Raw genomic sequence first — 15,025 nt, 5'->3', positions numbered from 1 at the left:
AAATAATAATATAATATGTTGTGGTTGGTATATATTTAAGATATAAATTAAACATGATTGCGGATGATTATGATCTAGAGTAGATAATTTTATTGATGAAGATAGATTTTTTAGAGTACCTATTTAGAATAGTATGAGTGAGGATAGCCTTGCACCACTACTGCTATCGCACTCTCTGATACGACTAGACAACACTTGTACTACACTTTACTGGTCTTGAAGAGTTGATGTGAACTTATAAAAACTGCACGCACACGCACTAGACTAGACACTAGCACTAGCACTGCTCTCACAAGTCACAACAAACTTTATGCACTCGCCAAACACCAGTCTAGCGCAGTCCACGCGCAAAACCAAAACCCTGGACGACCCGGATCCCTCGGTAGTCGCGCAGTCGACTGCCGGGAGGGCTGACAGGTGGGATCCCGCGTCGACGCGTGAGAGCAGTCGACCCGGCCAGAGGCACACCTGCATGCATGCGCTTGATCCAACCGTTGGATTCCAACGTCCGTATGGCCAGGCTCCCAGGCTCCATATCAACGGCTCAACCTGCATCGGACGCACACACGTGCACTTAGCATCCCACACAAAGGACACGAAGCACTAACGCACACATAGCTAATGGACATGGTTAGTTCTAACAGGCATCGCGTGATCACTAGTGTAGGGCTCGCCGCGCCGGCAACACAGAAGTGAGCGGCCGGCAGCGGTGCAGACGCCGACTGGAGAGAGAGAGGCGAAGGCCGCCGCTCACTAGTACAGATAAGCTCTATACTGACGGTCCTAAACATATTTACAGTGACGTTTTTCGTAACCGCCAGTGCTAGAGGTCAGTAGAAATCACCATTTTTACAGGCGGGTAACTGAAGACCGCCAGTGAAAATCGATTTTCACTGGCGGTCGACGTAATAAAACCGCCAGTTGTATTAGGACCACCCACCCCACCCACCCACCCGTCTCCGTCGCAAGTCGCAAGTCGCGGCATTTTTCGCGCAAAATTCGCGCGCTACGCGGTTGTGAGGAATCGAACCGTAGACCTCACCCTCGCGCGTACCCTCCACTACCACTCCGTCTATGACATGACTTGTGTCTAGTTTGTAGTTGTTTTCTCCACGTATTACAACCATTTGAGTGTAAATTGCTTATTTGAGACCCTAAACGAATTCAAATAAAAAAGTTGTTAACTACAAAGATAAATAACTTTTGAAGTTCTACAACTTTTATTTTGACACTTTTTTCATCCGAGGTAGTTTGCAAAATTTGAATTTTAAATTTGCCATACTTAGATTCAATTTTTGAGAACCGAAATGAGTTCAAATAAAAAAGTTGTCAACTACAAAGTTTCATAACTTTTAGAGATCTACAACTTTTATTTTAGTGGTTTTATCATACGAGGTCGTTTGAAAAACTCGAAAAATTAAGGATAAAAATGATTTCTAGTGGCGGTTCCTTAAGAAAACCGCCACTAGAAATCGTATTTCTACTGGCGGTTCCTTAAGAAAACCGCCACTACAAATCATGGATTTCTACTGGCGGTTTTCTTAAGGAACCGCCACTAGAAATAGCACAGTCGGTGGATAACCGGATCCGTCTGTAAAAATATATGGGTGCCGCAGGCTTTGAGGCTTTTTGTACTAGTGGCTCCTGCCTCCTGGCGCGAGCTGCCATGCCACGTACTACCGAAGAAGCCCTCCAGGAGTCCAGGTACGCTGGAGAAGGCCGCGGAAGAGCGGGCAACGTGTCGTACGTGAACCACACGCTGCTGCAGCAGCGAGGGCAGCTGCCTATGGCGGCGGAGTGAGAAATGGTGTTTCTGTTCTTAAGACACGAGCGGCGGACAAGTTAAAGACGAGTACGAAATCAAAACGGTGTTTATTCAAGGAATATATTCTGTCCTAAGAATAGAAGAGCATTATCGTAGACCGTACGTTCATCAAAAGACAACAATAATGCAACTTTATCACGTATTATTCCTTATTAAAAAAATCAAAACAGTTTATTCAAGAAAGAAAGAAAGGAAAAAAGAGAGATAGAGAGAGACAAGACACTGCACTTTCATCCTCTCCCTCAAAACAAAACAAATAAAAATCAAGAAGGGACATCTGCCCGGTCAGTCAGACGCCACCACGTACGGCGGAACCGGCGACCGACCTACACGACCCGGACGGCAGCAGCAGCCGACGGCGCGGCAGGCGGCGCCGGCCTCCCGCGGCCCATGGTGAACCCGCGCGTGCCGTCGGGCATCCTAGGCCCCTGCGCCGCGTGCCGGGGGCTCGCCGCGAGGCTGTCCACCGAATGCCCGGGCGCGCCAGCAGAGTGCGCGGAGGAGTGCGGCGGCGGCCTGCCCCGCCCTCTGCTGCCCCACGGCTTCTTGGCGCCGCCGTGCTGGTGCTGGTGCTGGTCCTCCTCCTCCTCCTCCTGCTGCTGCTGCTGCCAAGGCAACCGTGTGCAATGTTAGCGGCAAACATGGGCAGGGGCCGGGCATTACATCGCATGTGCTTGGGCGCGCGTGGCGTGTCGGCTTACAGTGTTGTCAGGAGGGTGCGCTGCCGCTGTCGCCGTCGGGGAGTCGGACGTGGAGACACGCTCCTCGTCGGAGGCGGCGACGTGGTGGTCCAAGTCCGGCCGCTTCATCCGTGCCACCGTCTTGGGCTGTGGCGAGGAGTCGGTCACGCACGTGGAATGCCCGCCGCAAGCATGTCAGGCCAGTGATCAGCCAGCTCCGAGATGGGATGGAAGCATGGTCAAGTAAAAACCGATGAAAAAGGAGTGAGGTGTCCAGTTACCGATCGTCGCAGCACGGGGCGCACGCGGAGGCCCTTCCTCCAGTTCCTTTCGTCGTTCAGCTTGTCCACCTGATGGACGATGGAGCACACGGAAACAGGCTTTCAGCGGCAGTAAAACTACTCGGGGGTTTCATTTCATGCCTGAATCCGAAACTGACTTACTGCTCTGTCGGCTTGGTGCGAGGTCTCGTACTCTATAAGCGCATGCAGCTGTGTCAGGAAGGACAGAAGAGAACAACTGTCATTATCAGACGACGATGAGAGATACAGTACTATAACAAGAATACTGAACTGAACTGGGAGATGAAAATAAAAAAAGACCAAGTACAAGTACCTTGTTACTGGCTGGTGTGTTTGTGTCTGACGACCTAGGTGATGATCTTGCAGAGCCGGGTTCTTGCGGATGGCAGATTCTGATGTTTTTCACGCTGTAAAAAAACTCGTCGCGCACACGGTTAAGAGACGCTAGCTAGTACATGGCAAGGCTAACATGCGTAGAACAAACAAATTAAACTACATGGGCTGTTTCTCGTGTGTGACCTGCCGATGACGCCGAAGATCTTCTCGAGGCTGTTTCTCGTGGAATCCTGCGGCAAGTTCTCGGCGATGACCATCCGGCACTGCACGAGCCGGTACACACAAACAGTGATCAGTGAGCCCATTTTGTTTGAGGAACTAAAAATACCTTGTCGTCCTCTGCTCGGAATCAGCACACTAGTTCACCTGCAGCTCTTCTTTGTGTCGCTCGGTGAATGGCTGCGCCCGCCGCACCTTCCTGCCGTCGTCGCTGACAACCTGGACGGATCGGAGCCACGCCGCTCAGAACTATTTCATGGTAATCTACATATGGCTACGTACGACTTGTGTGAAAGGAAAAGGAGGCGCAGAGGTCGTAGCACCGGCTTACGAGCTTGTCCGAGGTCCGGAGAGCCATGACCAGCAGCTGGCTTGTTACCCCCATGGCCTTGATCTTCTTCCAGGATGATATGACAGACAAAGGGACTGCCCACAAAACGTAACGGTTGGACACCATTTAGTTTCCACCGCAAGTTTTAATGGAAGATAGAAAATTTCATCATCAGTTCTAGATCTCTAGGCTCTTTTCTTTATTGTTGTGTACGATAAAAAGTTGCTGCATTTTTTAAGTACCATAGCCCTCGGGATCCTTGTTCATGATCTTTGTCAGAAAATCGTTCGCAACCAAGTTCGTGTCACTGAATTGGTACTCGACCTGCATGCACAAAGGTGAGAACAATGAAACTATAAGGGCAACAACCACTGTAAAACCCAAAAGCAAAAACAAAACAAATCAAAAACGTCCAACAGCGCATGATCTACAACGTAGATCCGAGAATCACGAGAATTATCACTGAAATAAAAACGTCACTAGTTAAGTTGTGATAAATAAATGTCTGCATCATTGAAGAAGTTCAGGATGAGGGAACCAAAGATCATGCGGCTCCCTGATCTGTTAGATTAGAGCAGAGAAGATCACCTGCAGCAGCATGCGCTCTCGGCGTTTCCGGTTTTTTTTTCCCAGAGATCTACAGTTCTACGCGACGGTGACTCGGCGTCAAGCGACGCGAGTAATGTGCACCGGAAACAGCAGAATAATTAAGCGAGGAGGTTCCGAACCTGCTTGACAATCTTATCTGCGATGTCGGCCACACTTGCGCCGCCTTTGGGGTTAGGGTAGCCATTGATGCCGCCGGTAGCTCTGAGGATGTCGCAGTGTCCAAAGTCCGGCAGGAAGGACGACGGCGACGTGGGGTCCGGCTCGGCAAAGAAGTTCATCCAGTCCGTGCCCAGCCCGCCATCGCCGGAAAGCTGCACGAACGGAGAATAGTAGCCGCCGCCGGCGGCGGCCGCCGCCAAAGGGCTGGCCACCGGGACGAACTCCCGCGCGTGCACGTTGAGCCTGAACGGCATGGAGCAGCCGCCGCTGCCAGCCGACGCCGCCTTGCTGGAGCTCTCGCGGGCGCGGCCGTCCTGTGCCATCGCCTCTTGTTCCGTCGACGACTGCTGATGCGATCGAGCCTGTGCCAGCCTGGGGCTGCCCGCTGCATCCACGTGTAAGCATATAGCGTACGTGTTTGACCTCTTCTCACTCAGCGTAATATTTTGTGAGGTGGGAGCGTTTCTAGCATACGGACTAGTTTTTTTTTATATAAAAAAAGTGATAGGAACTCTGTCATCCGTTAAAGTAGGAAGAAAAGAATTTGATAGGAACTCAGCCAGCCTCCATGCTGCTGTGTTCAGACTAGTTCCCACCCCACCAACGACCCGAGTAGCATTAGATATGCTGACAAGGGCCCCAAGTCATTCCATTCCATCCAAATTTTCTCTATTTTAACACAAGCGGTCGTTTTAGGTAAAAAAAATTTGTGAAAAATATGTAGCGACGATTTCAAACCCATTCACCCTGTCAAATCCTCTCTATTTTAACACATTTTATTTCGCATAGTTAACAATTTGCAGCAATCATCCTATAATTTCAAAGCATAGACTTTATCCTAACAAATCTAAAGATACACCACCCATTTCATCGCATTTTCTTTTGCAGAGTTGGTCCCCTCAGCTAAGGATCTTGATTTTTGCAAGATCTTCGACTGGATCCGGATGTAACCGCTATCTTAGATACGATTTAGCATGGCTCTGTTTTTAGCTTGAGCTCCAGCTCCACTGGTTGTTTTCATAGAGCATTTAGCAAAACAACTGCCTATATATATAGAAGCTGTTTTTGTGAAAGTCTATCCCTTTGGTTGGTCTTTTGATTTTTTTGGAAGCAAGAGCAGGTTTGGAATCCAAAGCTTCAGAAAAGTACTTCTCCTAAAAAAAAGAACGCTAACTAACTGGACAGCTAGTTAGTTACAGTCCAGATAAATTTTTAAGGCTGGTGCTTTTCGGTAGCATAAATTTCACAGCATCTTAAGCCATGTTTTTGGCTTCCAACTTGTTTTTTTAAATCTGTACATAAACAAAATAACTGACAACTGTTTTAACAAATATAAAAAGAAGAGATATATTTTATAGTTGTTTTAAACTAACATATTATATTTTTTTCAGCGTATAATCCGTACTTTTTTTTCACAGCTCACGGTTTCTGAGATCTCCAGTCCATCGTGCGAGCCTCCGTATAGTTAAGCCAGGCCCAAATTACGTTGTCTCGGCCCACAAATGCTGGACAGCTCAACGAGTCACTTTTGCCGTACTACCGGGCCAGCGCCGGAGCGCAATACCCGGAGCCCGGCGGCCTTCCCACGTTACCCGGCACCGCCGTCGGCTGCTGCTGCTCCCGCAAAGCCCGAATGCCTGCACCGCCGGCCGCACCGCCGGTGCCACCGGCCGCTCCCTGGCGTCGGCACGCTCCCACGGCGGCCTCCTCTACTCCCAGAACCGTCCTGCTCCTCCTACCGATCCTCCTGCTGCTCCTCTTCGTGCTCTCCAAAGCGACGGATCTAACCTTCTCCACCACCACCACCTCCTCCTCCTCCTCCCGCCATGTTCCAGTCAACCTCCGCTCCTTTGACTGCTACGCCTCGCCGCAGGCTTCCCCGATGGTCGCCAACCTTGTGGAGGGCGTGCCCTACCCCTTCTTCTACTCGCTCGCCGACATGGGTACCCTCCCCGACCACCCCCACAAGAACATCGCTCGTCTCCTCAAGGGCAAGCGCTTCCGCAAGCCCGACATCTCCGAGACCATCCAGGAGTTGCTCGGCGGGGAGGTGGGGAAGGGGGAACCATCCGGTGGTTTGGTGGTGGACGTGGGTGCCAATGTTGGGATGGCATCATTCGCGGCCGCCGTGATGGGGTTCCGGGTGCTTGCATTCGAGCCCGTGTTGGAGAACCTGCAGCGGATATGTGATGGGGTCTACCTCAACCGGGTGCAGGACCGCGTTGTGGTGTATCACGCTGCAGCTTCTGATCGAGTTGGGACTACTACGATGCACAAGGTAATGGTTCTGATCATGCAACTTTGTGTTGTCACTGTTATAATTGCTAAACGCAGTCATTTAGAATTGGAAAGTGCTGTGTTCTTTTACCCAATGAATGGACATCTTTTGCATACTGGTCTCTATGTATGGCACTTTGATCATGTTATTGGCAGAACAAGCTTGCATGGATGTCACTGTAATTAGAGTCGGAATTGTAACCAAGTCCCCCATAGGCTCTACAGTCTACACTTGATTCATAACTAGAAAGCTTCTCTGGTATAGTGGTGCTTCACTAACCGGGGCGCCGAAATACCGAAATAGGAATTATGCTTGCTATTATTAGAAATGTCCAAAAAATTATCATATCCGTGAAGCAGAAAGCCAGAAACATAAATGTACTCACATTAATGGGGAATAGATGGAACTGAATTAGTTAATTCATGTTGACATTGTCAATTTATCGAGAACTCTCTTTTCCTCGGTGAAACAAGAATCTATTTTGCTCAAAGCAAAGGCAAGGAACACTTACTTTAGCCGTTGTTTCTTTTGTGATATGTCTTCCTTAAGGAACAAGCTTCCATGGGAAATCAGTATTACTTGTCCAATCTCATACTGATAAACTTTAATATTGTTAAAGCAAAAGAATGAACTTTTCATTATAGGCTTACTATTTTTCTCAGGAATTTATAGCCTGTATATTTCTTTGAACATTCATGTGCAACCATGATTGATTGATTGCCACTATCACATATCTGAAATTAGGCAAGACATAAGTGCATAAACAAGATCCACATGCATGTAAGACATTACAGTTTGGCAATTATTCTGATTCCTAGTTTTACAAGAGAAATTTACATGATCTATAAATCTCAAATTGCTTTCTATGTTTCTGGGTAATGCTTCTGTTTTGCTTTTTTCCACTACTTATTGCGTATTCTGGTAACCTAGGTGATTGGCCGACTTGACAACAGTGCTATATCTGCAATTGGTGCAAAGTTAGCATTCAAGTCTAATGCAGAAGTTGCTGTTGAAGTTTCCACAATTCCATTGGATGAAGTTGTTCCAGATACTGAGAGAGTTCTTCTGATCAAAGTTGATGTTCAAGGCTGGGAATACCATGTACTGAGAGGTGCATCAAAATTGCTTTCAAGGAGGAAAGGTGAAGCTCCCTACCTTATATATGAAGAAGATGAACACCTGCTGCAGGCTAGCAACAGCAGTGCACAGGAGATAAGGGCATTTCTCACTAGTGTTGGTTACAATCACTGTACCAGGCATGGAAATGATGCTCACTGTACAAAGGAATAGACAAATTTGTTTCTGACCGGTGCTCTTATGCTCCTAAGCTTGGGCTGTATATGAACTGCGAAGAATCAATTGAGTTCTGGCAGTTTTGCCCCTTTGTTACTCACCAAGGCCAGATGTTTAGACATGTCATGTGCCCAATAGTTGTGTTGCATCGAGTTCCATGGTATCCATTGCCTTTAACTTTTAGGTTAGTTTGTTGGTTGCGGGACCTTTTGTTATTACTGTCTCTGGTAGGGAAAAGATGCCGTTCCTACTGGACTTACCGACTTAGCAATTGAGTTAACTGACCATTTGCTGTCAGAAGCGATGTCTTTACCTCACCGGAGGGAGTGTATGTTAATATGTTATAGCCTTATAGGTACTTGGTATAACATTAATTTGAGGTATGATTATGTAGCTTATCTTATTAAATTTATGATCATCTTAAAAATATATGTGCATGCGCTGGGCATCTTGAATCTTAATGACATCTCCAGACACTAGTGCAGCGTTTTTATTCTGACCTTGGAATGTATGCTTAGTACTGAATATCATTACATATATGCTTCAGTTTATCCTGCGTTTTGAGAAGCATCTAGGATTTTTTTTTGGTTGAACTGCCAAATTAATTTATTTTAACTCAGTTTTAGTTACCTTGCACATTTCCTTTCGGTTGTAGTTTTTACCCACTTAAATTGTTAACATGGTTAGTTTGAATGAGATTTGACATGATTTTTAATTGAAGTGCTAAGATCTAACAAACAAGAAATATTTGGTTAAAAGATAACAAGCTGATTCTACCATTTTCAGAAGTTCTATGATAGTTTAGCTAGTAGTATTTTGGAGTTAAATTGATATTGCTTCCATATAGAATTATTTGGAACACAAATTTCCTTTCCAAATCAACCTTACATCAACATCTATCCATATTGGACCATATGTTTCAGAATTCAGATTGAAAATACACTATCTTCCTATTTCCAATCTCTACGAAAATTCACCATCTATTTCAACCCAAGGGATCTGTGCAATCATCAGTCAGTCAACTCCATATTCTTTTATGGGCCTCTCCTTGAGCCGTGGGTGACGCAGTGCAACTTCAATTCTCCTTAAGGCTCTGTTCAGTTAGGTCGGATTGTGGGCAGGAACTATTCCAACTAAGGCCTTGTTCGTTTTTCATGGATTGGAGGTCTGAAACGGTTCCTGGCCGGATTGTTTCTATAATTTATATAAGTTTTAATAAGTTGGAATGAATCCTGGTCCAATCCTAGACAAACGAACGGACCCTAAGGGCTTGTTCGTTTTGGTGATAATCCACATGTATTGGGTGGTATTGAGCCGGTTTAAATCCATAACAAGTCAAAATCCACCCCAATCCCACCTAATACACTTCAATACACATGTAATATCAATAACCGAACAAGCCTTAAGGGTCTGTTCGTTTGGCCAGGAATTCATCCCGGAATTGTTCCAGCTAATCAAACCTTATACAAATTAGGTAAGCAATCCGGCTAGGAATAGTTCCGGGTGACCAATCCCCAAGAACCGAACGGGCCCTAAGGCTGCGTTCGTTTGTTCAGGATTGGGGCAGGAATGGTTCCAGGTGATTAAAGCCTATACAAATTAGATAAGCATTCCTGGTTGGATTGGTTCTAGGTCACGATTCCGGAATAAACGAACACACCCTAAGGCCCCGTTCGGTTGCCTGGGAAGGCTTCCAGGCCGGAAACGGTTCCAGGCCAGAAAGCAGTAGACCACTAAGGCCTTGTTAGTTTGTGCCGGACTGGTGAGTCGGAACGATTTCTAACCGGATTGTTTCTCTAATTTGTATAAACTTGATTAGCTAGAACGATTTCAGGTGCGATCCAACACAAACGAATAAGGCCTAAATCCAGTCCAGGATTTGATCCAGGTGGTAAGGGACCCGGATTTCTACCGAGCCATGGAAGAAGGGAAAACTTAAACCGGGCTGCTTTTGTTTTTGTTTCGGGTTGAAACGAATAGCTCAGGCCCGGATTCTAAACTAGATAATTTTTCCAGCCGGAACGAGGACTAAAACGACCGGATCAGCCTGAAACGAACGAGACCTAAGAGTGGGTTCGTTTGTTCAGGATTGAGGCCAGAAATAGTTTCAGGTGATCAAAGCTTATACAAATTAGATAAGCATCACAGAGTGGAAGGAACTCATCGCAGAGTGATGCGACCAGATGTACATAAGCTCTGGTTAATAACACAAACCTATCAATAGTCGTATCTTTTCGACTGTTGCTCAGTTTTTGGCATTTCTTTCGTTCAGGTGAGCCTAGTGACGAGCCCACTCTATTGACACGTTTTTGTGAAGTTTTCCTCTTTTGATTTGGTGTAATATTGTTATGTATGTGTTATGCTTATGCGTCTGTATGCTTATTCGTGCTGGACGCTTGCTGCGATAGAACAAGAGCTGTGTATGAGTTTTGGGGAACAGTTCTAGATCTTTGGAGGTCAGAGATCCGTTTGAGAGCAGTGAAGTTCTAGTTGTTGAAGACCTAAGTTTAATAAAGATTGATTATGAATTTCAATTGAAAAACTTACTTCTTGAAGAAGAAAAAATGAAGCAAATTGCAAGAGAAAAAAATATCATTTCTGGGGATGAGAATACTAAATATTTTCATCTAAAAGCCAATGGAAATAAAAGACGCATTCTCTGTTTGATAATGGGAGACTTGTTGATAATGAGGATGAGATTAATAAGTTAGCCACTGATTATTATAGAGACCTTTTTGGCCCTTCAAATATCTCGATCATTCATATGAATGATATGAATATGCGAAAGCTTAATGAGGATGACAGAAAATTTCTTACTGCTCCTTTTAGTCCTGAAGAGATTTATAAGGTTGTCTCTGATCTCAAGCATAATGGTGCCCCAGGCCCTGATGGTCTTCCTGCAGAATTTTTTCAGGATTTCTGGGATATTATCAAAAGTGATATTTGGAATATGTGTGATGATTTTAGTAAAGGAACTTTGGACATCAAAAGACTTAATTATGGATTGATTACCTTAATCCCTAAGGTAGATAATGCTATGGAAATGAAAAAATTTAGACCAATCTGTCTATTAAATGTTTGTTATAAAATAATCACCAAAACTTTGAATAATAGGTTATCTACTTGCATTAACAAGGTGTCGGCGTTTTGACCCCGGGGGGTCCCTGGACCGACGAGTAAATTGTCGCTGCGTGTCCCAGCCCAGATGGGTCGGCGCGAGATGGAACACAAGGGGGAAAAAGGGGAACCGCGGCTCGTGTTATCCTGCGCCCAGGGCGGATGCGCTTGCAGTAGGGGGTTACAAGCGTTCGCGAGAGAGGGAGAGAGCATGTTCGTCAGCCCGTCCTCCCGCGCGGCCACTCTCTCGTACGAGGGCCCTGGACCTTCCTTTTATAGATGTAAGGAGAGGGCCCAGGTGTACAATGGGGGGTATAGCAATGTGCTAACGTGTCCGGCAGAGAGGAGCCAAAGCCCTATGTACATGCCGACGTGGCTGTCGGAGAGGTGTTAGTGCCCTGTGCATGTGATGTCGTGGCCGTCGGAGGAGCGCTTGAGTCCTATAGAAGCACAGCTGTCGGGGCTGACGGGACCTTGCTGACGTCTCCTTGCTTTCGTAGGGGGCTGAGAACCGCCGTCGTCATGGGAGCACGCGGGGTATCATCATTACTTGTTTACCGGGGCGAGCCAGATGGGACGCCGATCTTGTTCCCCGTAGCCTGAGCTAGCTAGGGGTAGGGTAATGATGTACCCCCTGTAACGTGGTCGGTCCGAGCCCAAGGTCGGGCAAGGCGGTGACTCCTCCGAGGTCGAGGCTGAGTCCGAGCCCTGGGGTCGGGCGAGGCGGAGACCGTCTTCCGAGGTCGAGGCTGAGTCCGAGCCCTGGGGTCGGGCGAGGCGGAGACCGTCTTCCGAGGTCAAGGCGGGGGCCGAGCCCCGGGGTCGGGCGAGGCGGAGCTTCCTATGGCGCCTGAGGCTGGACTCGGCTGCTGTCAGCCTCACCCTGGCGGGTGGCACAGCAGTCGGAGCAGGGCAGACGACGCTGTTTTCCTGTCAGGTCAGTCAGTGGAGGGGCGAAGTGACTGCGGTCACTTCGGCCCTGTCGACTGAGGAACGTGTGTCAGGATAAGGTGTCAGGCGATCCTTGCATTGAATGCTCCTGCGATTTGGTCGGTTGGCGAGGCGATCTGGCCAAGGTTGCTTCACTGCGAAGCCTGCCCGAGCTGGGCCTCGGGCGAGTCGAAGGTGCGCCCGTTGCTTGATGAGGCCCTCAGGCGAGGCGTGAATCCACCTAGGTCTACTGTTCCTGCCCGAGGCTGGGCTCGGGCGAGGCGAGATCGTGTCCCTTGAGTGGAAGGAGCTTTGACCTGTATTGCGCCCATCAGGCCTTTGCAGCTTGTGCTGATGGTGATTACCAGCCGAGTTTAGGAGTCTTGGGGGTACCCCTAATTATGGTCCCCGACAGTAGCCCCCGAGCCTCAAAGGGAGTGTTGGTACTCGCTTGGAGGCTTTGTCGCACTTTTTTGTAAGGGGACCGGCCTTTATCGGTTACATTTTGTTCCGGTGGGTGCACGCGAGCGCCCCCGCCGGGTGTAGCCCCCGAGGCCTCGGAGGGGTGGTTTGACTCCTCCGAGGTCTTAATGCTTTTCGTGATGCCTAGGCCGGTCTGGTTGTTCCCTCATGCGATCCGATCGTAGCCCGAGTGCATGGTCAGGTTCCGAGTTCTCGGGCTGGTATGTTGACGCTGTCAACGGTTTGGCCGGAGCCGGGTTTGCGAGAGCAGCCCCCGAGCCTCTGCACAGAGCGAGAGGACGGTCAAGGACTGACTCGGCTTTTATCATACGCCCCTTCGTCGCCTTTCCGCAAGGAGGGGGAAAGCGTCATGTTGCCCTCGGAGGGCACCGAACATGGTGTCTCCAGTGAGTTGCTAACGGGTGATCCGAGTGGACGCCCGTGCCCCGTTCGATATGGGTCGGCTAGTGGCCCAGAGGCGCGCTCCAAAAGTACCTACAGGTGATTTGCCGGACCCGGTCCCGTTTGATAGGGTCCGAGGGCTCGATGCCTCCCTATGATGGGATTTCGTTACAGAATCGCTCCTGTTGGTCTCGGAAATGTCCTAGGGTACCTCGGGAGCGTAGCCTGAGCCTCGGCCATGTATCGGACGTACCCAGAGTCATCCCTCGCTCTGCGTGTTCTGGGGCGGCTGTCGAACCCTTCAGGGGGCCAACCTTCGAACCCCTGATCAGTAGTGGGCGCGGAGCCCGAGTGCCCTGAGGCGGCTGTCGAACCCTTCCGAGGGGCCAGCCTTCGAACCTCTGATCAGTAGTGGGCGTGAGCCCAAGTGCTCTGAGGCGACTGTCGAACCCTTCCGAGGGGCCAGCCTTCGAACCTCTGATCAGTAGGAGGGCGCGGGGCCCGAGTGCTCTGGGGTGGCTGTCGAACCCTTCCAAGGGGCCAGCCTTCGAACCCCTGATCAGTAGGAGGGCTCGGGGCCCGCTTCCTTCGCGGAGAAGGATCCCTTTCGGAGTATCCCCTTTCCCGGTCCCTGTAGCAAGAGAGAGAAAGGGGAAGAGGAAAAGGATACAAAATTGAACGATGTGGCGCACCTTTTTTGACGCGGTCATCATGGTGGAGGTGAAGCGTCGCCCGCTTCGCCCGCCAAAGGTGTCGCCTGTCCTGCCGCGGAGTTAATGCGACGGGGCGGGTGGTTCGCGGGGCAGCCGTTGTGCGTGCGCGAGTCGTTCGAGGAACGGAACACGGGCGCGTCGTCTTCACACCGTGGGAGAGGGCTCCCCTGCTGCTCCAGGAGGGGACGTGAGCCTGCAGACGATTTGACTGCTGCTTTCGCCCGCCTGCCACCGCCATTACTGCCAGCCCACTTTTGGCCATCTCGACCATCGCGCCCTCTCCCGCGGCTGACTGACCTGTGACCGACGTGCTTGGTTGGCACTGTTGGGCCATGCGCAGGGTCGTCTCGAGTCGCGGCACCGGTTCCGCAGTCGAGAAGGCGCGGCATTGGCGTAAGTGGCGGTGCAGTTTTTCGCACGTAGTAACCGGCGCGCCGGTTACATGACGTGTGGGCCTGAGCCTCCATGCTGGATGCGTCGAAGTCGAAAGGGTGCATCCCCGCGGTGCAGTTGCATGCCGCCTGCATGGCGGTCCGCCCTTTCACCCGCTGGTTTGGGCGAAAGTGGAGGAGTGCTTGTAACCGCTGGGCGGTTACACGCTCCGCGCGCGGCGGTTTGGCTTCTTCTGTCCTGGGCCAGCTTGCATGACGGGTGGGACCCAGCCCCCGTGTCGTAGGGGGAGGACCCTGGAGCACGTTGGTGAAGACTTAGTCCACTGCGCATGAGGACACGAGTGGGGAGAGTCGCCTTTAAAAAGGGATCGACCCCCTGGGTGGCAGCCACGCCTTCGCACTCCCCTCATGTATTGCGCCTTTCCACCTTCCGAGCCCCCGGATGGGGAGCGCCCGCGTTGCTTTCGTCTTGCTGCTATTGGAGGAGCGCAACTTCGTGGAGATTGGCACCTTTCAGCCATTGCTCGGCTTCAAGGATTTTCATCAAGCAGCCTGGCTGCATCCCCTCACCAATGGTCACCCAAGACGGTGACCACCAGTTCGATGGTGGGGAGAAGCAAGCCGGGCTGCGGCCTCTGCCCCGCCCTCAGCTTCAAGGATCTTCATCATCCTTGCTGGGGAGGAGGGCGAGGCGAGCCGGGGCTTGCCTTCGCGTGGGCTGGCGTCCCGCTTCTTCCTCCGGCATCTGGGGGTGGAAACCATCCTCCAGCTCTGCGAAGGAGGCATCCTCCAGCCAAGTCGGGGAAGGCGAACTGCTGCTGCCCAGCCAGGGTGCACCATTCCGTCCTCTGTCCGGGCGACGGTGGCCAGCCGCACCGGGGGGTCTCACAACACGTCGTACGCCGCGAGGGCGGTGCTCGTGTTCTGGGACAGTCCCATTCTCGTTTTCGTGGCGAGGACGGGAGTGAGGACCTGCC

At 50.1% G+C, this 15,025-nt stretch overlaps 2 protein-coding genes across 2 annotated transcripts; one reads left to right on the top strand and one right to left on the bottom strand.

Annotated features, from left to right (window-relative positions):
• Window positions 1–1,947: 1,947 nt before the first annotated feature.
• LOC103645318 (la-related protein 6C) lies at window positions 1,948–4,851 on the bottom strand. Its single transcript, XM_008668391.3, has 10 exons — window positions 4,422–4,851; window positions 3,936–4,017; window positions 3,694–3,788; window positions 3,510–3,581; window positions 3,327–3,406; window positions 3,121–3,214; window positions 2,949–2,996; window positions 2,787–2,855; window positions 2,527–2,652; window positions 1,948–2,430 (listed from the first exon to the last, which is right to left on the bottom strand). The coding sequence occupies exons 1-10, from the start codon at window positions 4,782–4,784 to the stop codon at window positions 2,152–2,154; spliced, it is 1,308 nt and encodes a 435-aa protein (XP_008666613.1). The 5' UTR covers window positions 4,785–4,851; the 3' UTR covers window positions 1,948–2,151.
• Window positions 4,852–5,958: 1,107 nt separating this feature from the next.
• Window positions 5,959–8,132, top strand: LOC100285815 (uncharacterized). Its single transcript, NM_001158705.1, has 2 exons — window positions 5,959–6,739; window positions 7,670–8,132. The coding sequence occupies exons 1-2, from the start codon at window positions 6,095–6,097 to the stop codon at window positions 8,027–8,029; spliced, it is 1,005 nt and encodes a 334-aa protein (NP_001152177.1). The 5' UTR covers window positions 5,959–6,094; the 3' UTR covers window positions 8,030–8,132.
• The last annotated feature ends 6,893 nt before the right edge of the window (window positions 8,133–15,025 follow it).

Source organism: Zea mays, chromosome 1 (genome assembly GCF_902167145.1).
Source record: "Zea mays cultivar B73 chromosome 1, Zm-B73-REFERENCE-NAM-5.0, whole genome shotgun sequence".
Lineage (NCBI taxonomy): Eukaryota > Viridiplantae > Streptophyta > Magnoliopsida > Poales > Poaceae > Zea > Zea mays.
This window is presented reverse-complemented; position numbering and strand designations above follow the sequence as displayed.